At 38.8% G+C, this 26,179-nt stretch overlaps 1 protein-coding gene across 6 annotated transcripts in view; it reads right to left on the minus strand.

Annotated features, from left to right (window-relative positions):
* Positions 1–6,153: 6,153 nt before the first annotated feature.
* FUT8 (fucosyltransferase 8) overlaps positions 6,154–26,179 on the minus strand; it is a 263,883-nt gene continuing 243,857 nt past the window's right edge. For all 6 annotated transcript variants that reach the window (XM_082734103.1, XM_082734107.1, XM_082734108.1 and 3 more), the window contains 3 exons: positions 24,196–24,372; positions 17,919–18,069; positions 6,154–7,154 (listed from right to left, as the gene is read on the minus strand). In XM_082734103.1, coding sequence (XP_082590229.1) covers positions 6,837–7,154; positions 17,919–18,069; positions 24,196–24,372 — 646 coding nt within the window. In that variant the 3' untranslated portion in view covers positions 6,154–6,836. The remainder of the gene's footprint in view (positions 7,155–17,918; positions 18,070–24,195; positions 24,373–26,179) is intronic.

Here is a 26,179-nt window from a genome sequence, read left to right on the forward strand (position 1 = left end):
GGATCACAGTGCCAGTAGGTAGAAGACCCAGGATTTGAACCCAAGCAGATTGACAAGAGAACTCAGATTTCTGACTATTATGTTATATTGTTCCCATCAATGTCCTTTTTCGAAGCATTAATAAACTGTGTGAACAAGTCAGGGTAGAGCTCTATGGCAAACCAGCAGAGACTTGAGTTAACCAAAGCTTCTGAGTAGATACAGCTAATTCCTCATACAACTGCTTCTGCTCATGCGGCCTCCGTTGTTCTGTCTTGTCTGCAATAAAATGACTGATGCCAGGCTGAAATCTTAGTACAGCAGCGTGCACAGACACAGTATCCTTGAAGTGGTTGAAAGCCAAAGAGGCTCCATTTGAATCTTGGCTCTACTGCCCTCCAACTTGATCATCACGGGCAAATTACTTAAGACTTCGGTTCTTCAGGCTCCTGGTCAATAAAGAAAAGGTAACGACAGTACTTACCTTATGATGATGGCGATTATGTTAACCCAGTAAAGTAATTAGAAAAACCCAGGCACACAGAAAGTGCTCGTAAATGTTGGTATTGTCGTTCTTATTACTGTAAAGCTGTATGAAAACAAGAAATAAGATTAGTCTGGTATGTCTGGTTCTCGCATTGTTACCGCTATTGGCTTTTTAATAATCGAGTCCAAAACCTCATTCATAACTGTCAAATGTATCCATCTGTATGTTGGTAACCTATCTTATTTTCAGAAACAGAAATACCAGCTCTCTTCAATCATTCAGTATCTCCGAGTTCACCATGTCTCCTCAAAGACTACCAAGAGCCTTAATATCTCTCTCTATACTGAGGACCAGAGACTTGAAGCATACGCTCGTATCTTAATATTTGGGTGTAATGGAGAAAAATAACAGGAACTCCCTGAAGTGGCATCTCAGTTTGTGGCCTCTTGAGTCACAGGCAGTCTATAAGCCTTGGTGTAAGAAATCAAGATTGGTGGTCAAGGCAATTGAAATAGAGATACTTTGGATCCTTAAGGCCAAGTCTGAGAGGGGCCCAGGGTCTGAGCTATCATAGCAGAGCTGTCTTTCCGCATACTAAGTTACTGCTGAGCCCGGGATAAGAGCCAATCAAGCAGATATTAACAAAGAATTGGGACATGTGTGGCAACTGAATCTGAAAGCAATATTCGGCTGTTACCCATATTACCAATCCTTTGCAGAGATAGAATCTTGAAGTTAGGAAAGAACTTTTTAGATCTAGAGATTGTAAACCAATGGACCATGGGCCAAAAGTAGCTACAGATGTCTTATTTGCTCCCCTTAGTGTTTCATGTATTTGTTGAATTAGCTGTTAATATTTAAAAAATTGAAAATGGTGCATAACAAATAGGTTTTGCTGGTCTTGAAAAACAAAGACCATATTCTGGCCATATTCTGTCCTTGGGACAATAATCAGCTGAGGCTGAAGAGTGGAATCCAACCAGACAATAAACACTTTTAGAACCTGATTAAATCCAAGCAATTCATTCCAAAGATGAAGTAAATGGAGTGCTAAAAAACTATCTGACCTGTTCACATTTAATAGCAGAGCCAAAATCACAAGGCTTGCTTTTCTGAATTCCAGCTCAGTGATCCTCAGTGAGCACAGTCGACCTTTGAACAATGTGGGGGTTGGAGCACCAGCCCCCCATGCAATTGAAAACCCATAAATAACTTTTGACTCCCCCAAAACTTAACCCCTAAACTTGACCAGGCCTTACCAATAACATAAACAATTAACAGATTTTAAAATATTTTATGTATTATATACTGCATTCTTACAGTAAACTGGAGAAAAGGTGAATTTAAGAAAGTCATAATGAAGGGTAAATATATTTCATAGTACCATACTGTATTTATTTAAAAAAACCCACATGTAAGTGGACCTACACTGTTCAAGGGTCTACAGTACTGTTGCTCTTTCCCCTAGAGGATCTGAGATCCACATATATTACCTGCTTGTAGGCACTATGACAAAGAAAGAAAACTGAGAACTTATGCCTCTGCTCCATTTGTTTTGTTAGGCCAGAAATTCCTGGGGACTGCAAGCCAGTAGGGAAGTGAAGACAAGCCAGAAACTCAAAGTCCCAGCATTCCTCAGTAAGGAACGACCACACCTACAGTCTAAACTCTCGGTGCTTTCTGTACAAAGTACTGCACATTCCCAACCTCCACAGACACTCGCATATGCAGCTGGGTTATGAACAAACATACTGCTTTTTCCTTTGTTAATGGTCTTTCCTCGACCCACACAGGCATTTAGGGAATAAGAGCCTCTGTGAGACCCTGATGCTGGAGGAGAGGTCATAGAGAACATTTACGGATGGCAGGAGGTCAGCAGAAGCTCAGAACTCTCTTCCTGGCTCTCTTCCCAAACACCAAATGATTATGGCCATGGCCTTCAATACATTGCTTTTAAAAAAGTGCAGGCTCTGTCCAGATGGACATGGTGTCACACAAAGGATGTCCTGGCCATGCTCCGCTTCAGTGTAGTAATGCTGATTTGTGAAAATATTTGAAATCTTTAGCTTAGACACAAACACACAGTATCATAGCTTCATTATGCCTCAAGTCCAGGAATATCTTACCTAAAACTCTCCAGGGGAAATATTTGGTTCCCGTTATACCTTGGAGATGTCAAAGACAGAACTACAGTGTAAGTAACTAAGATAGGAACTGCATAAGGAATGCAACAGTAACAAGAGAAACACATGAGATCATTCTCTGTAAAGGTAGTGGGAAACAAAATCAAGATTGTCTAATTTAAGGATAAGGAGAAAGACGGTGGCAACTGAACTGGATTGGGGACAGCAAGGCTGAAATGCTGAGCAGGTACCCAGAGTCAGAAATTCTGACTTGCAGAAAGAACCAAAAATGAACCCACTGTCAAAGGTCAAAAACACACATAATGTCAATGACAGCTGAAGTCAAGAACTTACCAAGGCTTCCCTCTGCCCTGACAAAGATCTTGGATTAGCTCCTCCATGTTTCCGTGAGGAAGAATGCTGCCAGAAACCAGTGGGAAGAGAGGCAAACTCTCCTTTGTGTGTCCCTGTGGACACTGCATTTAAAAATTCCCTAGAGTCTGTATCTGGCATATATTTGGGTGTCATAACCAAGCCCCCAAATTCATGGATTCCCAAGCCACACATCTGTTCTATACAGGCCTATCAATCCTGGCTATCGCATCCCCTTCCTGGCAGCACAAATGAAGTATCAGGCAGTTGGCTGTGGTCAAAGAGGACTTGTCTGTTGCCTCTCAACTAAGAGAGGTTTCTTACTGAGGCAGAGATTTTTCTAGTGCACCATTTGGACAAATACTTTTCCTGCTTATTGATTCTTTGGTAATTGTAATCTCTTAGAACTAAATATAACAACATTTCATGAGATTGTGTGCTTTTTCTCTTGTTACATTCAACCCTCTCAGAAGCTCAGTTAATGTTCTTGATTTAAGGGGGGAACCCAGGAGGCAGGCTTGGCTGTATATAATAGGAAAAACTAAAGCTCAAGAGAGGGAAGCATCTAGTTGGTCCCTCACTTGGGATACCAGGAAACCCTGGATTTGCACTGGGAGCCCTTTCACATCAGGCACAGCTCAGCACCAACTCCGACTTCAGTGGCAGGAACAGGAGACCTGTGGTAAGACCTATTGCAACCTCTAGTCATTAATACGCAGGATTTTGGTGTCTACATTCAGTTAGCCCAGGCTGCTCATTTGGTTCTAGGTAAGGCTTCTTCAGAAATGGGTCTTATAACAAGGAAAAAACCCAAACCTTACGAATCTAGCACTGGTTACTCAATTCAAAATCATGCAGTTTTTAAGTACCATGTCCTCATGGAAAAAGTACACCAGTGGTGAGGAAATGTCAGCCCTCCCCACAAGGCAGTGTGTAACAGACGAATCAACAGCATGTACATGACTTGCAAAAAAGGGGCTCAGAAAAGCTTTTCAGGAAGATGTGGTGAGCAGTTTTCATTAGCCCTTCACATTTGCAGGTTTAATAATTTGGTTATTTCTCCACCTTCCTTCCTGCCTGAAGCTACTGGCTGTTTTGCTATTAAGGCTAGAGTCTAACCAGGCTGAACAGGACTATGTCCCTTCCTCTCACATCCTGCTTCTTCATTTTAAGTCTCTGCCTCAGAGTTTCACTTCTGGTATGGTGGGCGTTTAAGCACTTTCTGGACACGTACTGAGAACAACTATAAACTAGGCAAAAAAAAACCCAAAACCAAAAAAACAAACAAAAAAACGCACAAAAAACTAAAAAAACCTACCCAAAGGCACTGGAGAACAAACGAAACAAGCAGGCAAACTCTCGAGACAGGTTGAAACTTAGAAGAAGGAAATGGCACAAGGTGAATTCCCATTTTTATGGCTTTTAGGCTGACTGAAAACTGCAGTTGAAGAATCAGAGGAACCACAGCTGCTAGAAAGTGAGGGGGGAAAATCTCAGAAGAACCAAAGAAAAGAGAAACTCAAATTCTATGAACTCTATGCAAATCTCTGGTGGGTCTCTGAACCACACACATGCACAGCAGACTCCATCTAAAGATAAAAAAAACTGAATTGGGATTTGAGATGTGGCCCAAAACACAATTTACAGTGTGAGTCCAATTAAGTTAAAATATCTGCTAATACAAAAAAATAATAATAAAATAAAAAAATCAGCACTATGTTGAGGAATATAACAGAATCCACAACACAAGCATTTACAACATTCAGTTGTAAACAATCTAAAATTACTCAGCATTTGAAGAACCTGAAAAATAAGACTCTTTCTCTAGAGAAAAGACAAACAATGGAGACCAACTCTGAGATGATTCAGATGTTGGATTTAGCAAAAAAGAATTCTAAGGTAGTTATGCTCTGCTATGTTCTATAAAGTAAAATGCTTGTAATGAGTAAAAACAGGAAATCTCAGCAAAGAAATTATAAGCAGAGGAATATATACTATCATTAGTAACCCACGGCTACCGACATTGTGACGACAAATGAGATGGGGATTAGGAAATAACTCTTATTCAGGGGCACCTGGCTGGCTTAGTCAGTAAAGCCTGTGATCTTCAATCTCAAGGTCATGATTTTAAGCTCCACACTGGGCATACAACCTACTTAAAAAAAAAAAAAAAGAAAGAAAAAAAGAAGTAACTCATATTCAAAAGTACCTCCGTTCAGCGGGAGATTTTTATTTCAAATGACTTTTATTTGTACTAACACTAAATTCAAATTTGCTTGCTGACACTATAGATAGTTTTTGCTCTTTAGGAGACTTGACAAGAGAGGTAGAAATAATTTAAGGAAGCTTGGAGGGGAGAATTTACATATAGATACTTTTATTTAGTGAGGATGTGAAAGAGAGCTTTTCTGTTTGGCATTCCTGGTATTCAACACCAGGCCTGCTACTGGTTCTCAATGGATCAGATTCTTCTCTCAGAAGGTAGACCATATGCTATGAAATGTTCTTGCCATTCATCTAAAGGAGGCAGGCTCCTGAATATGGGGAACGTCTCTACAAGAAGAGTGATGTTCAGAAAGAAAGCATAGGGAGGGCATCAAAGTCTTATCTTTGGAAGTGATTTTCTCATGGAATTACTAAAAGAAGTATTTGGAAGAGCTAACCCCAAGTCCATCTTGAGTCTCACAATGGCTCCACTCCAGCAAATTCTATATACTATGAGCTATGTACTTGAGAAACGGAGCCAGCTTCTCAACCCCAAAGGTTCCTGGTGCTCTCAAAATCAGGACATGATAAGAAAGGGCACATATTGTTTCCTCGATAAAACAACAGGGCTCAACCCACAAAAAGTTGACAATAGCCACAATAAGAAATGTTACCATCGAGCCTGAAATTGTTTTGGAAATGGATGTGACAGTTCCTCTGCGACAAGTGTGATAATTTAGTTCAATTAAAAAAATAAACAATTTCCAAAATAAGAAAATAAAAGTACCCAGAGTGTATTCCTCTTAACTCTGTAATGCATATCAACTAAATTCAGTTTTCAGTGTTAAAATGGACTAATGACTGTTTGACCTAAGAATTGAGTAGGTAATCAGAAAACAGAAAAAAAAAAGGCAGAAAAACTAGAAAACTGTAAAGCTGACCACACTGCATCATCCAACAATGGAAAATTCTAGAAACTTCACAAAATTCCTCTTTTTAAAATTTATTTTTTGTTATCAAAGAGAATGTCCAGAAACATTGAGTACTAAAGATCCGTTCATGGCATTGTTTTACAAAAGTTTCTAATGGAGGGTGAATATTTTATTTTCTGGTGTACCCTTCACTTATTAATGATGAAGTGGATGAACTGATGCAATTACTTTAAAAAAAAAAATCCAGACAAAAACATCCATTCTCATTCTGAATCTGCTGACTGGAGTGAATTCAGTGGTTACAATAGCACCACTGGCTAAGAATCAACCTCCCCACAGTAGGGAGCTATTCGGGTCTTCTCGTTAGGTCACGTAGGTCTCTCAGATATAGGCACCATGTTTGAAGTCTCACATAAAATGTCTGTGTCACTTAAATTACACAATGTGGCAGTGTTTGTCTCATGGGGACATAATCTTGAAAGAAGGGGCACAGTAGAAAACAGCCTGTTTGTATGTTATATGTGAGTACATTATTGGACTGTGCATGAGTTTAAGGGCGCTATAGCCCTCGTTAAAGAGTAATTCCACCAGTGAAGCATCTGTCATTTCCAGTTGCTCCTGGTGCTTGAAGTTGTTTACTCATTTCACCATGTGTTGTAAGGTCAGGGTTGTCTTCATCTACTGTTTGGCTCAAATGATTTGAACTGAGTTCAGTTGTCCCTCTTTTCCATCAAAGTTTTATTTCTCAGCCTCAGGATATGTAGGGTACTTGACTGTTTCTATCTTCTCTCGGACTTTGTAGGAGGGATATAGGCCCGTCCTTCCCAGTTTCCTGTTGACACCTTTTGAATAGCCATCCCAATGATTTCCAGCCACACCAATGATATCTCCAGGTTCCATGGGGATTTCATCTGCTGTTCGAGGTTGGTGAGGGTAAATGGCAATCTGGTTGTGTGCATTTTGGCCCCCAAAATAGTAGATGTCATCCAAAGAATGGAAGTTTGCAGAAGCATCAGGATGAAGTGTTTGCATGATTTCGTAAGCAACTCGACAGACCTTGGGAAAGAATGAAAAAAAAAAAAAATGTTAGTATACATAAAATCTCCTTTATATCAATCTGAAGGCCCTTGGCCAAATAGACTAGGACTAGACCAGGACTAGGACTGAGAAGATGAGAAGTAGTAGATTCTAGTTGTAAAGGCCTACTTAGCCAGAGCAAGCCATTTTGTTGTTTATACAGTAAACTTAGATTGAACCCGCCTCTTCCCCTCAAGAGGAAAGCGCTTAGAAACAGAATTGGTGAAATACGGCCAAATAGCCCCCAATAACGGAGCACAGATACCAGGACATGTCAGGCTGGGCAGAGATAACGGAGCCCAGATACAAGGATGTGCCCGGCCAGGTGGAAATGTCCAATCAGTAAAAGCGCACGTATTACCTCCCTACCTGCCAAGGATGAGCCAAGCCAGGTGGAGACATCCAATCAGGAAAGCACCTCCCTAACCACCCAAGAATGTGGGCCCAGCCTTTTGGGCATTAATTCTGACCAGAGTGATAGGCTAGTTCAAATAACTACTATAGGGTGAATTATATTTCAATTGGCCACTTGTGTGTGGCCAGGTTCCACCACATGGCCTTTGCTTTATAAAAGTTAGTCTGTGAGGCTGGGAGGGGTCACCTCTTTGCAAGAGACAGCCCTGGCCGGTCAGTTTGATTCTCGATGCTTGGCGCAAAATAAAGCCCTACTTAACTTTCGCTTTGTATCAGTCTCGTCCTTTTGTCCACGGACCCTTTCACTAGTCACAGGTTTTTAGTCCATTTGCTCTCAGGTATGGTACAAGTCAGTCTTCATCTTTGTGCATAATTGTCTCTTTCTCTCTCTCTCTCTCTTTTTTTTTAAACATAAAAGATTACTGGGATGACTGGGTGTCTCAGTTGGTTAAGCAGCTGCCTTTGGCTCAGGTCATGAACCCAGGGTCCTGGGATCGAGTCCTGCATCGGGCTCCTTGCTCTGCAGGCTCCCTGCTTCTCCCTCTGCCTCTGCCTGCCACTCTGTCTGCCCGTGCTCACTCTCTCTGACAAATAAATAAATAAAATCTTAAAAAAAAACATAAAAGATTACTACAACTAAAGTCTCTCAGAGGAAAAAAAAAATATACTGCAAAGTACTTTAAAAATATGAATCAGTTAATTTTAATGAACATTTATTAAGAGTCAAACAGTATACCTCATGTTGGGTCCTGGTGATAGAAAAATGAGTAAGACCTCATTTGTGCCCTTGAAGGATTTTAAGGTTGAACATTAGGATTATAAATACTTTACTGCTGCTACACACACCCCCCTTCCCCTCATCGAGTCTCAGTCAATCACATACTCTTTTTTGCTAGGTTTGACTTAATCTCAGAACTCTTCTCAATAGAAATTCATGTAATTATTGACAATCAACTAGCATTGGCAAGTGAACTAAAACATATCTGTCATTTCTGTTCTAAAGAGTTTTAAAAGCCCTGAGTAGATATTAGCATTCTGTAACTAAAGTAAGACAGACTTGCTTCGGTGAAGATGCAACTCCCTGATGCATTTAAGTCTACTTAAAAGATTCCTCTGTCAGGGGCGTCTGGGTGGCTCAGTGGGTTAAGCTCAGATCATGATCTCAGGGTCCTGGGATCTAGCCCCGCATCGGGTTCTCTGCTCACTAGGGAGCCTGCTTCCCACCTCTCTCTGCCTACTTGTGACCACTCTCTCTGTATAAATAAATAAATAAAATCTTAAAAAAAAAATTTCTTCTGTTCAAAGAGTACCTACTATGCCCACTGGATGGCTGCTGAAATTCCACAATAGGAACTTTGTACACTGAGCCTGCTGCATGGTGACAAAGTTTATAACGATTTTCATAGGGAGTAACATTTTAAGCAATTACTAAATACGCAATACAGTAAGTGGGTTTTAGTTTTCTAAGAATAGGTGAAGACAGAAGAGAGAATACTATCATTTTGCTTAGAAAATTCTTCCAGGGGTGCCTGGGTGGCTCAGTTGTTTGTTAATGTTGGGTCAGTGGGCTCCAGGAGTGCAGGAGGAACAGTAAAAATGACCACTGCATCTCGCCGTCTTCCAGCCTCCCCCCACACCTTTCCTTAACCCTTGACTCTCCCACCAAAAGAATGTATGCCCAGGTCATGTCTCCATAGGTAACCTGATACCTATGCAGGAAACAGAAGTATCAGGACCCCCACCCCATACCCTCAGATCACCAAATACCCTACCATATATGGATGTGAGCCCATGCCCTACCTTGGCCCGATAAAAGACCCCTGTCAACTCCCTCCCAGTGCGACTTCCCCTACTCCCCTTTCCGGAGTCCAGGAATCTTGTCTGAGGGTGCCCACCTCCTCCCAGCACGACTTTCCTGGTTCCTCTTCTCCTGAGCCCTGAAACTTCGCTGGAGAGTGCCTTTAATAAGTCTTGCCTTGTGCCTACCTCGCCCGGTGTCGTGTTCATCTCGCCTATAAAACCTTAAGTGTCTGCCTTCGGCTCAGGTCATGATCCCAGGGTCCTGGGACTGAGTCCCGCATCGGGCTCCCTGCTCAGGCAGGAAGCCTGCTTCTCTGTTTCCTGCTTCCCCTGCTTGTGTTCCCTCTCTTGCTGTCTGTCTCTCTCTCTCTCTCTCAAATAAATGGATAAGATCTTAAAAGAAGATGGAGGAGAAGAGAAGGAGGAGAAAAAAATTCTTCGATTATAAATATTGTGAACAGAGAACTCAAGTCAAATTTTCCCAAATCTCCCGTTGTGATTGTCTCAGTTAATAAAGCTTTATTGTCACGATGCCAATACTTTTGCATTTATTAAAAATGATACTACTAACAGTAATTGTTACCCTGCTCATTGGAACAAAATTAGGATTACCCTGCAGTCCTTTAAAACTCTTGTATTTATGAGATCAAAAACTAAATGGAGATGCTCATCCTTAACTACTATGAGCAAACGAAATCTGATTGGTTTAAACATCACCTTAACTTCTTAAAAAATCTGAATTTCAGGAACTGCAGGAAAGCTTTTCATATGCCATATGTAATTTGCAAATAAAACTAAGTTTAGAAAATATTTTAAATTTTGCAAATATGGACTAACATAAAAAGAAGAGTAAGTGATCGACCCCAACTCTAGTGCTACAATTTCAACTAGTCATAGAACCAAGACAATGACTTGCCTTGCAAGCCTACTACGCCATCAACAAACTAATTTTACATTGGGGACTTGGGGATGTCATGGTACAATTGAGATCACTGGTAGAATACTGAGACTGTAACAAAATTAGGGTCAAAAAATTTTGGAATGGGAATTCCAAAGTCAGCCGAAGGCCCACAGGGGACAAACAAAATCAAGTGGAGACTCTGGAAAGGAAGAAACTAAATAATTAAAACAAAGCAGCTCCAATAATAGCAAAATATAGTGACAATAACAGAGGCCAGTATTTTCCGAGTTTTTGCTGTCAGACATTGTTTTTAGGTATTGTTGAATTTAACCCTCTAAGTAGCTCCATAAAATTCTATCGTGCTCATTTTACTTCATCGACTTTCTCCATCTGTTTGGCTCAAATGATATGAACTGAGTTCGGTTGTCCCTCTTTTCCATCGAAGTTTTATTTCTCAGCCTCAGGATATGTAGGGTACTTGACTGTTTCTATCTTCTCTCGGACTTTGTAGGAGGGATATAGGCCCATCCTTCCCAGTTTCCTGTTGACACCTTTTTGGAACCTCAAAGGTCAGTTAAGGAATTTGCTCAAGGTTACACTATTATTAAGTGGTTGATTCGCATTTTGAACGCAGGCAGTTTGTATATGTGTGTAAACGCCTAAGCATATTTTCTCTTGTAGATCCTGATCTCCATATTTGGATTCTAACATCAGAAAGATAAAACACAAGACCAAGGCAAGCCTTGGGCAAACTTGTCAGGTTTTTTGTTTTGTTTTGTTTTTGTTTTTTTCAGGGCCCCTTCACCCACTCTTCAATTATCTCTAGCCAGGAATGCAGGAGCTTGCATTGCCTTTAGGATGACCACATTGTACTAATGAGTCCTGATGCATTTCCTCCTCTTCACTATTATTATCTCACCCTCATAAAAACATGGCCTTCAGTCCCACACCCTTAGGGACCCACTTTCTTTTGGAGGATAATCCTAACAATCAGCTTATATTTTGGTATCCATAAAGTATTAGCCTATGGACAACATATGTATTTTCTTAAGCCAAAGAAAAACAAATGGTACAAATGTCAGACACTGAGATGGGCTGATACAAGGCCTTTTATCCTTTATCACAATAACGGTAAGCCTATGAGAAGGTTGCTGTTAATATCTGTATTTGAGCTGAATAAACAAGCCCCAGAAAGATTAAGTAAATTAAAAAAAAAAAGTTGGGTGGGTGGGGGAATGAGCTAGTAAATGGTAGAGTTACAATTAAAATTCTTTCCAGGTCTCCAACATGCACTAAACTGTCTTAGGATAAGTACCTAGTACTGTCACATAGTAGGTGCTCAGAAAGTATCTATTGAATGAATACTGCTTCATGCATAATACTAGCCCAGCAGTGGAAATGCAGGTCCATGAGTGATATTTAACCCCTAAGATCCAAATATAACACTCTTAGTAGCTAAAACGATTTCTCTGTATTTACCACGCAGCAGTTTACTGCGAAGGGCTAGAAAGGTGACTATGGTGTTAATGTTTGCATTTAATTACTTTCGGTTTCCTCTGTGGGCTTTACCAATCCAAATTGTGTGACAGGTAAATGAAGGCTTTCAGCTGATATCATACTCAGTTTGATACTGGACAGGTAGCATGACTGAGAGAGGCAAACCCTTTGGTTTGAAAGCAGTGGCTGGCTGTATGTAGTAAGTTTTACTTCATTTATTTCATATCACTATATCATTTAGAACACCACTAAGCACACACTAATGGGTAAGAGCAAAAATGCTGCCAAAGGATAAAACAAAAGATGCAACTGTATTAAAAAAAAAAAAATTAAAAAGGAGAGGAAGTTTCATTAACCTGAATTTTATCCCTGAGAAGCAACCATCTGAGTTTATATGAGCCTCCAAAGCCTTCTCAGAGCAGATGGGATCTTGTTTTTCTGTCGAAAGAGATGGGACCAGGAGGATCTCCTAGTGTGAGAAGTGGGAAGTAGGTTCTTGCCTCCCTGGGTGATTCTAAGAGATGTATGCACTTTTCCTGTAAACTACTTTGTTCTGTTATTCAACGAGAGAACAGCATCCACTGTTCTTTCATGGGCCTTACCTCAATGGAAATTCCTATCCAGAGTCATCTGTCTAGAATAAAATGAATGTAGTACATGATTCTTCCCTTTGGGCTTTCCAAAATCTGACTCAAAGGGTAAGGAGGCCAGGAGTGTTGTATGTGGATTTGGAACTAGATAAGAGAGAGTGCCAAGAGAATTTTGTATTAAGCGTGAAAAAGGAAAGTGTCTACAGGAAAAAAAAGTAATTTTGTCATATTGTGATTTTAATGGTTATAATATTGAACAATGTTGATTGCTCCTTAAAAAAATGCTGATTGCCCAAAACCTTTAAAGTGAGAATCTACAATTTCTGTAAATCAGATTCTAGAGTAATAAAAACTGATTCTAAAACCTGATTAATAGTATTAAAAAAAACAACTTTCTGATATTTAGCTCATCTACAACTGAGAACAACTGAATAACAACTGCTATTTCACCAACTATAATTACTGTATTTCATATTTAAGATGGTATTGTGAATTGGAAAATAAGTGAAAAAATAGATGCTTTGGGTATAAGCAACTTCCAGTAACAGAGAACAAGATTAGAGTACTAAGTAGAATAGTTTGGAACGTGACTGCATAGCTTTCAAAACTTGCGATGTTCTTGGAAAATGTTAATATTGCCTCTAATTTTCAAATTAAATCTTGAGGATTGTTCTCTTCAATTTATGAGGCTTTTAGGACAAACCTGGCTTTGAGAAATAGCTCTGATGAAGGGATTCAGAAAACTAAGAGCAACAATAGTGACAAAATTAGAGAGTAAAGTCATATTATTGGCTTAAAAAAACTTCACTTAAGGAGAGAGAATTCCCAGATCTCACTTACGGATATAAAACCAAGAAAGGTTAGAAGTCCTGATACTGAGGGAGATGCGTCCAAAATGTGATGAAGAATCCTGATTAAGTGCCATGATATTTGTGCCTGCAGTTTCTCAAACATCAATCAAGTATTGCATTTTTCCTTCTGGCATGGCATTTCACTCTTCCAGTATTGCCTACTGTAGCTCACAGTCAACAGATAAACTCTTTCTCACTATTGTCTTATAGAGAAATAGTCCTCAAAGGATTGGACCCAGGAGACAAAACTGCAGGGTTGTCAAAGCATTATGAAGAAGATATTAAACTCTTTGTCACTTTCTAATAATCTCCTGGAATATGATTTTATCATTGAGGAAAGTTTGAATTGGCTGTCCATGTTTTATTCTGGGCTGAGATTTGTTTCTCAATGTTTTATTCTTTTGTCACCCTTCTGGATGTAACAGTTTAGTCTTCTCCCATTTCCCAGCATGCCTATGGCATAAATAAGAATGTCTGCAGATTAATTTCCCTAAAGTTGACACATACACAATTTTACTTGCATTTGTTAAAGCAAATACTATTATTAATTATCATTCACCCTTTGGGAATGAAGAGCTTTGTTTTCTGAAAATTTATATTACATGGTGATATTCTTTTTCAATAAGCTAAATAAAAGAGTTGAGGTACACTGGCACAGAGAAATTCAAAATGTTGAATGTTACTGGCTATTCTTCTTCTTCTTCTTTTTCTTTTTTAAGAGTTACTTATCTATTTTAGAGTTGAGGGAGAGAGCGAGTACATGAGCTGGGAACGGGCAGAGGGAGAGGTAGAGAGAGAATCTCAAGGAGACTTCCTGCTGCGCTCCAACCCCAAGGCAAGGCTTGATCTCAAGATCCTGAGATCATAACCTGAGCAGAAACCAAGAGTCAGATGCTTACTGACTGAGCCACCCAGGCGCCCTCTGGCTATTCTTCTTAACAAAGGATTGTTATACACATACAATGTACATGATTATTCAGTGGAACCTAATCATCACCCATGACCACAAGCAGGAGTAAGAAGTCCTTGAACAGCATGTTTCACATTCCAAAACAGGAGAGTATGTAGTCTGAAACGGAGCTGAAAAAAGGTTGTTAAAATAAATAAATAATAATAAAAGAAAAATAAATAAGAGAAAATAAAATAAATACTGTGGAGTCTAACACACAAAGGTATTGCTATACTTTCCCCTATATAAATAACAATAGCGGCTAACAAAGTAGTATGAAAAATATGCCCCTCAAGCTTGGACAGATTTCTGCTATCACAAAGTAACAGAGGTCCTGGGGTCTGGGTCAAAATTAGAGTCATGAGGTTATAAGAATCAAAAATTCTATAGCACATGCTTGAAAAGGAAAAAAAAAAAATAAAAGGATTTTCTTTCTAGAATGAGCCTGATGGTATTTAATATATTGCTAAGTACTATTCTCAGGGCTTTACATATAACTTTTTTTTTTTTTAATCTTTTTATTTATTTGGCAGAGAGAGAGCATGAGTGGTGGGGAGGGGCAGAGGGAGAAGCAGACTCCCCAGTAAGCAGGGAGCCTGATGCGGAACTTGATCCTAGGACCCTGGGATCATAACCTGAGCTGAAGGCAGATGCTTAACTGAATGAGCCACCCAGGTACCCTACATATAACTTTTAATCATCACAAAAACTCTATGCACTATGTGTTACTGTTTTATAGGCCAAGGGAAAAAGGTCAGTGATAGGCTAAGTAATTTGTTCAAATGTCACCCAGATACTAAGTGCTCAAAGTTAGATTTAAACCCAGTCTGATTCCAGAGTCCGTGTTGTCTCATTCTTGTTCTCTGGCTAGGAGTCAGTGGCTTGGCATTTTGATGCTATCTGTGACTTTCTCTCACACTCCACTGGATGATGATGAGACATTTCTGGGCAATTTCAAAGAATTCCAATTTTGGTTTACAGCAAGAGAACCTCTACAATCAAGCAACCAATTTCATTCATAGTGCAAAAATATTGAACCATACTAAACCCATTTTTTTTTCTAAAAATAATTGCAAAAAATGCTGGAATACAGGTAAGCCCAAAGATTTATCAGTGAATGTGGAATTATTCCACCATTTCAAATGCCACAGCTGATAATCATCAAGAAAGGTATGGGATAATGGCTGTGATCACATTCACCAAACCACTACTCAATACATAAATGAAAGGTATTTTTACTGTCAAACTTTTATTCTGAGCCCTCACATAAAATTTTCTGAGGTATTCAAGTCTATTTTGAGATACAAGATACTGGTTTGAGTTTTGCTTTGGTTCAAATGAACAGAAGTTATTTTGGATGAACTTTGTCTGACTTATCAAGAATTATTAGTAACTATATAATATATAAGCACAAATCTCATTCCTTTGGAGGAAAAAAGTCCTCTCAGCACCAATCTTTCTTCATATGAATGACTTCTCTGAACCTGAGGTCTGGAGAATACACTGAGGTTGATATTATGCACAAAATAGAACAAAGTAGTATGAACAATATGCCCCTCAAGCTTGGACAGATTTCTGCTATCACAAAGTAACAGAGGTCCTGGGGTCTGGGTCAAAATTAGAGTCATGAGGTTATAAGAATCAAAAATTCTATAGCACATGCTTGAAAAGGAAAAAAAAAAATAAAAGGATTTTCTTTCTAGAATGAGCCTCATGGTATTATTAAGGAGGGCTGGAAGGAAAGCACAACAGAGCACAGGCCGGTAAGTCTCAGCGTCTGTCCACATGTAAGGCTGCTAAGTGTTCAGATGTGTATATATTTATTTAATTTCCAACCTTTATGACTATAGCAGTGATTCTCAACAAAGGCGTTTTTGTCTTCCCCACTCCTGAGGGGTATTTGGCAATATCTGAAGACATTTTCAGTTGTCACAACTTGAGGGGGCGTGCTACTGGCCAGGGATGCTGCTGAGCATCCTACAACGCCCAAGACAGCACCTCATGACAAAGTACCTGCCTGTAATGCAAAAAAGTGTCCAGGCTGAGAAACCCTGGACAACGGGAACAGACTTCAGACAGGCCTGACATCTGGGCCTACAGCGGAAGTGGTGTATCTGGGGAAAATGACTCTAGCTTCACTCATTCAAACAATAAGCATTCAAAAATGTGTAGAGGTGGTTCTGGTCATTCTGTCAATCAGGTGGGCATAGAGTCAGATTCTCAATAACATCTGAGAGTGACCACGTATTTCTAACTCCTCCTGTCTACCCACCAAGAGAATAGAAAAGGGAGTGGATCCTTATCCCTGTTAGGAAAAAAATGTCAGCAGTGGATGCTTTCGTGGGAACTTGAAGGCCAAGAAGTTTTCTGTTTCAACTAGGACTACTGCTATGTGACTTCTGTTCCGGGTAGAAAGTTGTGTTTTTATTTCATACTGAAGAAACTCATAGCCTTTGAGGGGGTAGGTATCTTTCCAATAATCATATCACCATCCCACTGAGACAATGTGCATTGTCACAAAATAAAAAATGATCTTCCTTTCTTTATATTCTCTGAAGTATACGCCCATGAAAATGGTGTGGCCTTCCTTTTCACATTTTCTTTTCTCTGTTTCTTCTAAGCTTTTAGGCAAATATTTATCATACATGATCTGTATTTTTGGTAATTACTCTCCAGTTATTTCATGTGAGTATTTTGCTCACTAGATTCTGGACCAGGGTAAGATCTGTATCTTCACTCTCCCTGGAAATCCTCTCCACACCTAATATAATTCTGAGCACAAATAGTCATTTAACAGCATGTTGAACGAACTAACCAATAATATGCACATAAATGAGAGCAGGATAAAACCAACAATAAATATTTCTATGCTGGTATTCCACTGTGTATACAAGGCTGATTGGACCACTCATAAAAACAAATACACAAAGCACATAACATATAATTATCTGCAACAATTAAACTCAAAGAATGATTATAACATGGTATTGCTTAAATTTAATGTACAGTTTTTTGCTTGGTAGAAATGTAATAGAACTTGAAAAAGAATTACATTTACACTTTATTTTCTATAAAGCAATTAGGTGAGACACAATGCTTAGCATTTAAGCCTCTCAGAATCAGCCATCGATGTGTAGAAGTGGATGGATTCTGGTTGCATACTGACTATACAAAATCAGAAAGTATTTTTTAAAAAAAGATCTTATTTATTTATTTGAGAGAGAAAGAGAGAGCACACCAGCAGGCAGAAGGACAGAGGGGGAGGGAGAGAAAATCTTGAGTAGATCATGTGCTGAGCATGGAACCCTACATGGGGATTGATCTCATGACCCTGACATCATGAGTTGGAAGCTCAACTGACTGAGCCACCCAGGCACCCCTGCAAAATCAGAAAGTATTAAGTAAGTTTACTTACTTGCTATTCTGGTTAAATGCTGTGAACAAGCCATGTAGTTTAAATAATTGCAATAGCTGGCTTTATTGGAGATATATTCAATGATTGCTTGTAAGCAACTAAATACCTAAATACCTATTGTTTTTTGGGGGGAGCGTGTGGAATCTTTCACAGAAGAGATCATCCCCAAATATTAGAAAAATTGCACCTGAGTCATGATAATATTAAACGCACGCGCGCGCGCACACACACACACACACACACACACACACACAACCCAAGAACTTCCTGAACTCAATATGACCAAAAAAATATTGGCCATTTAAACATGTCCTGCTATCACTTACCTGGGATGAAAAAGTACACACTAGGAAGTCTGCCTGGGAGAGAAAGTGTATATCCAGGATCACACCCCGAAGTGAATTTTCTGTATATCGATTGTGTAGCCCAGCTGACCAAGAGATAGAGTTATCACTAATAAATTCATAAGTGGGGTACCTGTAAAAAAGAAATAAATTTGTACATGTCATGGAAATCACAGTATTCCATCGGGAGGTTAACATCTTACCAGCAGGAGGAAACCTGCTCCGTTGACCAAAGTTCCTCTTTCTAATAGTAAGGGGAGCTTTATGGCATTTAATAGTTGACGAAGCATCTTTGACTTCATCATGGGGTAGAAAACATTCTATAATGCCTTGTATGTTACATGTTCTTGGCATGTCACATAATATAAACATACATGCATCAAAATGTCCCTTCTTAATTATAAGTGTTGAAGGTTCCTTATTTTCTTTGTAATGAGTGGCCTCTAAGAGGTTTCTTAAGCTAGTTTCCCATTTGGTCACTGAACTTCTCCTTTAGAATATAAACATCATGGTTAAGTTTCATTTAAATTTTTAACTTAGAATTTGTGCTAATTCAGACCAGTCTCCCCTAACCCCCATTCTCGAAGCACTGTCTTATCCAACAATGATAATGAAAAATCAGTTTAATAAATTTATTGAATTTATTTATTATTTATTAAATTCCTTACAGATGTCCACCAAGTAACATTTTGATAGTCTTCAGATAGAATGTGTTTGAAAATACTAAAACAGGGTATCTTTAAAAAGTCTACCATATGTTCAAATGATTTTACTGTGAATTAAGAGGTTTAATTATACTCTAGTACAGAATGAATACATTTTCTCAGTGCATGAGGAAGATCTTCAGAGTTAAGTAGCAAACTTAGGGAGTTACATGAAAATAGGATAATAAGTGTGTCTGCTTTACATAATTCTGTGGGAATTAAATACATTAAGCAATGTAAAGTGCTTAGAAGAACACCTGACATGTAGTAAATGCTCAATAAATATTAGCTGTGATTGTTAAACATTCTTCTGCAGATATCTACTTGGTTTCATTCCTTACTTCCTTTGGATCTCTGCTAAAATATAGCTTTATTAATGAGGACTTCAGTGATTTCTTTTTTACCTGTTTTACTTCATGACTTTTATTATCATAATATATATTGACTGCTATTCACTATCTGTACCCATTCCCCACCTCCATCACCCCTAATTGGAATGTAAGCTCTATAAAGAGGCATTTCATCTTTGTTTCATCTTTCAGGCGGTGGGTTTTTCATAGATGGCCTTGATGATATTGAGGTATGTGCCCTCTATCCCTACACTTTGAAGAGCTTTGTTCACTGTATTATTCTCAGTACCTAGAAGAGAATCTGGAATATAATAAAGGATCAATAAACATATGTTGGAAGGGCAATAGTTCCTATTTGCAAACCCTGAACCATCAGGAGTCCGTTTATAAGTCTGTCTCCCACACAGTATTCCCCAAAGGTTGGGACTAGACTTTTATTTTTCTTCACTTCCCAGCACATAAAACCCCACACAATGCTGTGTGAGTAAATACATGAACCAGTGAGTGCTACCTACGTCTGGGACTTTTTCCCAATTCCCTAACAGCTGCTTCAAAGATTCTTCATTTCACAGCCACCAAGGAGCTTTTTCTTGTTGCCTCTAATGACTGTGACAGCAAAGTCTCTAAGCATTGTTTCAGACTCGTATTCAGTGTTTCGATCCATTTGGCCTCATTATTTTTGACATTTTGCCCTCCTCAGCCCCAAATCAGGGAGATGAAGGAAATGTCACATTTGCTCTAAAAACAAAACAACCAAGAGGAGTTTTACTATGATTCTTGTGAAGCTGCATACCCAGGCATGGGGCAGAAACAGCAACAAATAAATATGAGAAGGCTGGAGGCCAGAGGACAGAGGGAATCATTAAAACACACCAGTACAGGTTTTCAAGACTGACACTGTCAGCATGGTTTGGGTGCCCAGTAAAAAATAAAAAGTGATCCTTTTCTGAGATGTGACACTTACATGAATGTTCTTCCTAACTTAAAGACCCCTCCCCTGGAATCAAACCAAAAGAACACCTAAATTCCTCAGGCCTTATCGGAGACTGCTTGATGAAGGATACTGAGTTTGGAAAAAAACAAACATACAGAAACAAAGTAAATAATGGACAAGGTAGATTTTGCATCTCCAATAATAAGCATGGACATTTCTACATAAACATGCTTCTTTCTTGTCTTTTGCAGACAAGTATGTCAGCACAGAAATCCTTTTACTGTGAAATTGTAGAGATTAACCATGATAAAAAATTTTTTTTTCTTCTTCTACCTTATAAAAATTTATTTTTATATCACTCACAAAGGACTAATTAAACTTATAAACTAAACACATTTTCTTTTCTGAAATCTTTCTCTAGACTAAAGGAGATACTCCTCTTCATGATTTCACTATAGCTGGTGTACAGCTCCTACAGGACATTCATGAACTACACTACAATGACTTGTTACATGTATATGCCTACCAGTTGGATACTCCTTGAAATAAGGAGCCACATATTATATTTTATTTCTCTTTGTATATCTAGTGCCCTGTAACTGTGTCTAGCATATTATAGTTCCATTAAACAGTGAAAAAATTCACTACTCTTTATTGCTGAGTCATTTCACTGGGCAAACACTTTATAAAAACTTTAAAACATATTTTTCTTGCCTCTATTCATTTAAATGAAACTAATTTTAGGAGAACTCATCCAGAATTTTTTTTTTTAAGATTATTTATTTATTTATTTGACAGACAGAGATCACAAGTAGGCAGAGAAGCAGGCAGAGAGAGGGAGAAAGGGAAGCAGGCAACCCGCTGAGCAGAGAGCCTGACGTGGGGCTTGATTCCAGGACCCTAGGATCATGACCTGAGCTGAAGGCAGCAGTTTTTAACCCACTGAGCCACCCAGGCGCCCCCATCCAGCATTTTTGATGAAGAGCACATTGACTATGTAAGTATTCTGGGAGATTTTTAAAGACCTGTTTCTTCTCCAGTTTCACCCCTGTTTCCAATCTTCATGTCCTAGACAATGATACTGGATTGACAACTTTAACAGTGCTTACTTCTTTGCCAATGATTCTGTGATTAAACACTCTAACAGTGAATTACCTAAGAGATCGCTCCACAATAGCAATGGCTGCCATAGTCAGTGACATACAGGTGCCAAAATCTTACGGATGAACTCGGGCTTAACGTAGAGAAACCTGAGGCGTAATACCAAGCACCAAAGCTTAGAGGCCACATATTTAAAGCTAATCTTGACCGCTTTTACAAAAGATAAAAATCCAGAAAGTGGATTCTCCCCTGTGTGGACCCTATGCATCATTTAATTATTCAGCTCTTCACCCTTTTGGAGCACAAAAGTCTCATAATCACCCTGGACACTACATATCTTAATGAGAGATTAATGCATGTTTCTGGTCTCCTAAAACAATGGCAGAGGTTTCAGGGTTTGCTTAGATATCAAAACTAATCCTGACAGGTATAAAGCAGAGTTGATTTAGAGTAGAAAAACAGCTAAGTAAAATAATGAAGGAGAGAAACAGCATTTAAGTTCCTGAGAAAGTTCTCAAAATGACTCAGAAAATTGGGGCGCCTGGCTGGTGTAGTCAGTTAGGCATCCAACTCTTGATTTCGGTTGGCTCAGGTCATGATCTCAGTGTTGTGAGTCCAGAGTCTGCTTGAGATTCTCTCTTCCTTTCCCTCTGCCCCTCCTGCTCATGCTCACTCTTTCTCTCTCTAAAATAAATAAATAAATCTTTATAAAAAATGACTCAGAAAATTAAAATGAAAGGATTTCCAAAGTGGTGGTGGGGGAGGAAGATGCATAAAATGCTGTTGCTACATTTATAACAGAATATGAAAAAAAACTGCCTCCTGGACTATCACGGGGAGAGGAGTCACTAGCAGCTGACCACAAAAAGGAAATTCAAGTTGTACTATTCCCTGCTGCCAACTGTACTACAAGGGTTGCTTGCTGGGAAAATATGCTGCACTATGGATCAAAGTTGTAAGGTGTGCATATCCCTTTATCTAAATATTTCCAAGTCCAGAAGCCTAGCTTAAGGAAATAATGTGGACAACTTTAGGAATACATCGTAGCATTATTTATAAGAGTAAAAAACTGGAAATAACCAAACTGTACAATCTTAGGGGAAAGAGCAAGCAAGCAACTGCATATGCATCCAGGAGAAAAACAGTCATTAAAAGGGATATTTATGATGATTATTTTTTTAGGGACCTGAGAAAATGGATCCATTATTGTATTAATAAGTAAAAAAGAATTCAAGTTATTATATACAATATGATCAACTACTAAAAGGGGTAACTATATAAATGACTAAAGGAAATATGTCAACATTTAAGTAATTGTTGCCACTGAGTAATAGGATCGTGGGTGACATTTTTTCCTTGCCAGTATACTAACCAACTCCCATATCTTTTAATGAGCATGAATTATTTTGTTAATCAGAGAAATAAGAAAAACAGAAAAAGGTTGTGATGCTTCAAGAACAAGTAAAAGAAGAGATAAAATTAATATTTTAACATTTTTTGAACCAAACTACAAATTCAGTCTTGTGTTTTAAAGTGAAGGAGCTTGGTGAACTATTTCTACTTTGTTCCTAATTGGTCTGGATATGAAACTGGAATAGTATCTGTGAGATTTTGTATTGTGCTTTGTGACCAAATGCTCATATAACCCTTAACTATAAGCATATAACTTGGCTTATAGTTGGCCGATGAATTCCATGGTCCTTTGTGTATATGTGTGTGCGAGAGAGTGAGAATGTGAGAGAGACTACCTGATAGAGGGAGCCTTAAAAACAACAACAACAACGTGCAATTTATATCAGGTTAATTTGGATTTTTAGGAGGGAGAAACAGGATTTAGATTACTATCCAGTGATTTGGATAAACACCCGTATTATAGTCCTCACTTTAAATTTGCTTTTCTTCCCAATTCCTATTTGTGACATAAAAAATGGACCAAGAAATAAATTAATTAATCAAATAGCTTAAGTGATTAACAGCTAATAAAATGTTTTCAAACTGATGGGATTGAAATAAACATAATTCAATAATTACCGGGCAGTTACTAGAGCTAGGGACTGTGTCTAAAGTGCTTATAATCCAGCGAGGGAGACAGAGGTAAGCAAGGGCTAAACACTAAGTCAGGGGAATGCACAGAGGAGGGATGCTTAGGGATTCAGGGACAATTTCTGTAGTAAATGGTGTCTGAGCCAAACTGAGACTATAGATTCTTCTCTTTCATTCCCTACTTTTCACACATTTAATACATACATCCTTTACTTACTAATAGTAAATAAAAGCCAATTCTAGGTTCACCCAGAGCTCGTGACAGATTCCCAATTAGGATCAGTGTACTTTATGTATTTTCCGAACACCCTACTTTAACTCTACAGCAGCACTACTTAGACTGCAGAGAAATTATCTGTTCTCCCACGAGATCAGGAATTCCTTGAGAGTGGAGTATCTTGCATTTCATGGAATCCCTAGTACCTGACACAGTGCCTGAAATGCAGGCATGCTCCATAAATGCTGGTTACTGTTCAGTACATACTAGCAGTGCTTATTCCTCCACTTGTAAGACTTATCTTCTGATTCTTTACTTTCCTTTAATATAATTTCCAGGTTCCAGAATTACTTATGAGATGCAGACTTGTATTTTACATATGTTTCAGTTGCCCATAATTGCTGATGAAGATAGTGAGAGCAAAAAGGTAAGCACCTGGTGTGTTTTATTTCTAGCAGTCCTAGATAGCTGGTTAGTGTGTGGATGAATGTTTTTGTCTTCCTAGAATTCCTGTGTTTGAGCTGTACCTCCCAATGTGACAGTAACTGGAAATGGGGCCTTTGGGAGATGATTAGGATTAAATAAACATGAGTATGAGAATGGGGCCCTCCTCATGGAACTATGCCTTTACAGGAAGAGACACCAGAAAGCTTGCTCTCTCTCTTCCAAACACACAAAGAGGTCACAGCAAGATGGCAGCTGCCTACACACCAAAAGACTTCAGATACCTTGCCGGCTCCTCAAATATGCTTCAATCATATTAACAGTCACACAAGTACCCAGTTGCTTGAATAAAAAACTGCCAATAATCAGTAGTAATATTATAACAAGAATCACAAGTTATGGGAATTAAGGATACCTTCCAACCAAAAAGAATCCCAGTCTAGAATCACTAGCTCATCTAACTCACTTTGTTTTTGCCTCCTTTAATAAAGACGGGTCATCCGTGGCCAAATATACTCTTCTTTTATCCACTTGCATCCTTCGAGCAAGAAGCTGAAAATGTTCTTCAACGTGTACCATGTATTCCTCAATGGGATGGAAGGCTGCTTCTGTTCCCACTTTGTCTGTGCGTCTGACATGGACTCTGGGGGGTAAAGGAAAAAGTCAGATTCTGCTGATAATGTTCTGATCCACTGGATGCTTTTAGGTATTCTACTTTATACCTTTATTTATGGTGGCATCATAGACATTTTAAATTAATTTTTCTTTTATTTTGCCATTAGAAAAAATAAAATACTAAAAAATTCAAACAAATACATTCTATATATATATACATGTTAACACAAGACAAGGAGAATTAGAAAATAAGCTTTTGAAGAATGCTTTCTTGTAAAGTAATTGGCATATCCACAAATAATGGTAAAATAAATGGGAGATTCCAGAGCTACACTCCATATAGGGAGCAAAATACCAACCAGACTTCCAGAAAAAAGTTGATGTAACTTTTTAAGATTTTTGACAACAGGGGCGCCTGGGTGGCTCAGTGGGTTAAGCCTCTGCCTTCAGCTCAGGTCATGATCCCAGGGTTTGGGATCGAGCCCCGCATCAGGCTCTCTGCTCAGCAGTGAGCCTGCTTCCCCCTCTCTCTCTGCCTGCCTCTCTGCCTACTTGTGATCTCTGTCTGTAAATAAATAAAATACATCTTAAATAAATAAATAAAATCTTAAAAGAAAAAGATTTTTGACAACAAATGATACAAAAATTCACAGTTGTTATTACAGAATATTAAATATATTTTGTAACATTTTGATGCCAACTTTTCTTTTCCTTCATGATACCCTGTATAGTTACTGTAATTGCCAGCTTGTAGGATTGAAAGTTGTTTGAGGAAAACACAGACCTGCACGGCTTCTTCCTATAGCACGATCAAGGCAGGCAAACCTTTTAAAAATTCTTACTATTTTAAGTTCATGGAAATGTTCTAGCTTTCGTTGGATGCATTATGAATTTCCTTTTGCTGTTTTTCACTCTATCAAACACAAGCAGATACTGATCTCATCTGTCCTATTAAAAAAAAAATGTTGGGTTGACACAACTGTAAAATTGGGGACAAAGATTTACATTGAATATGTGCTGACTTCCACAGTACTTCCTCCCATCTTACTGGTTTCAAAGTAATTGTAATGAAAATAATAATGGTCAGAGGTTATTTCCATAAATTATAACTCTCCTTTAATTTGCCTTTCCTGCATCCTCCCTAGCAAATTACTAAACCACTATTCATACGTGGGAAAAAGAAAAAGGTAGATTTGTTTCCCCTTAGGTCACAGTATAGGAGCAAGCCTTAGGTCAAGCCGAGGGACAGCTTTTGATTATGAGTCTGGAGTGAGGGTCTATTTTCACTGCAGTTAACCTGATATCTCGGCAGGTATTCTTTCCTTTGCATTCCAGACGATAGCTCAGATGAAATACCATTGTATGAACATCTATCCTATCATCTTTTTCTTGCCACATCCTGCTTAATCACTGCCTCTCTTGTGAAACTGGAATTGCTTACTGTGATCCACAGAGATGAAGTGGGATAGAAAGAACAATTCCGCTGAATTTCAACGAGAAGCTTCATGAGCAGAAGCACGATTTGTTACTCATGATTTCACCATGTAATTTCTTCAGCTCTAACATTTAAAATAGGGGTCAGGGGTGCCTGAGTGGCTCAGGTCATGATCCCAAGGTCCTGAAAGAGAGCCCCAACTTGAGTCGGGCTCCCTCCCCTCCCTGTCCTTCTGCTCCCTCTCGTGCTCACTCTCTCTCAAGTGAGTGAATAAATGAAGTCTTTAAAAGTAAATAAAATGGGTATCAGTAACTTCTATCCATATGAAGACTAAGGCAAAAGGGAAGATGTGGGGTAGGAGATATGAGAATGAAAATGAAAACAAAGAAGAGCTGTAATA

The sequence above is a fragment of the Mustela nivalis genome (assembly GCF_964662115.1).
Source record: "Mustela nivalis genome assembly, chromosome: 6".
NCBI lineage: Eukaryota > Metazoa > Chordata > Mammalia > Carnivora > Mustelidae > Mustela > Mustela nivalis.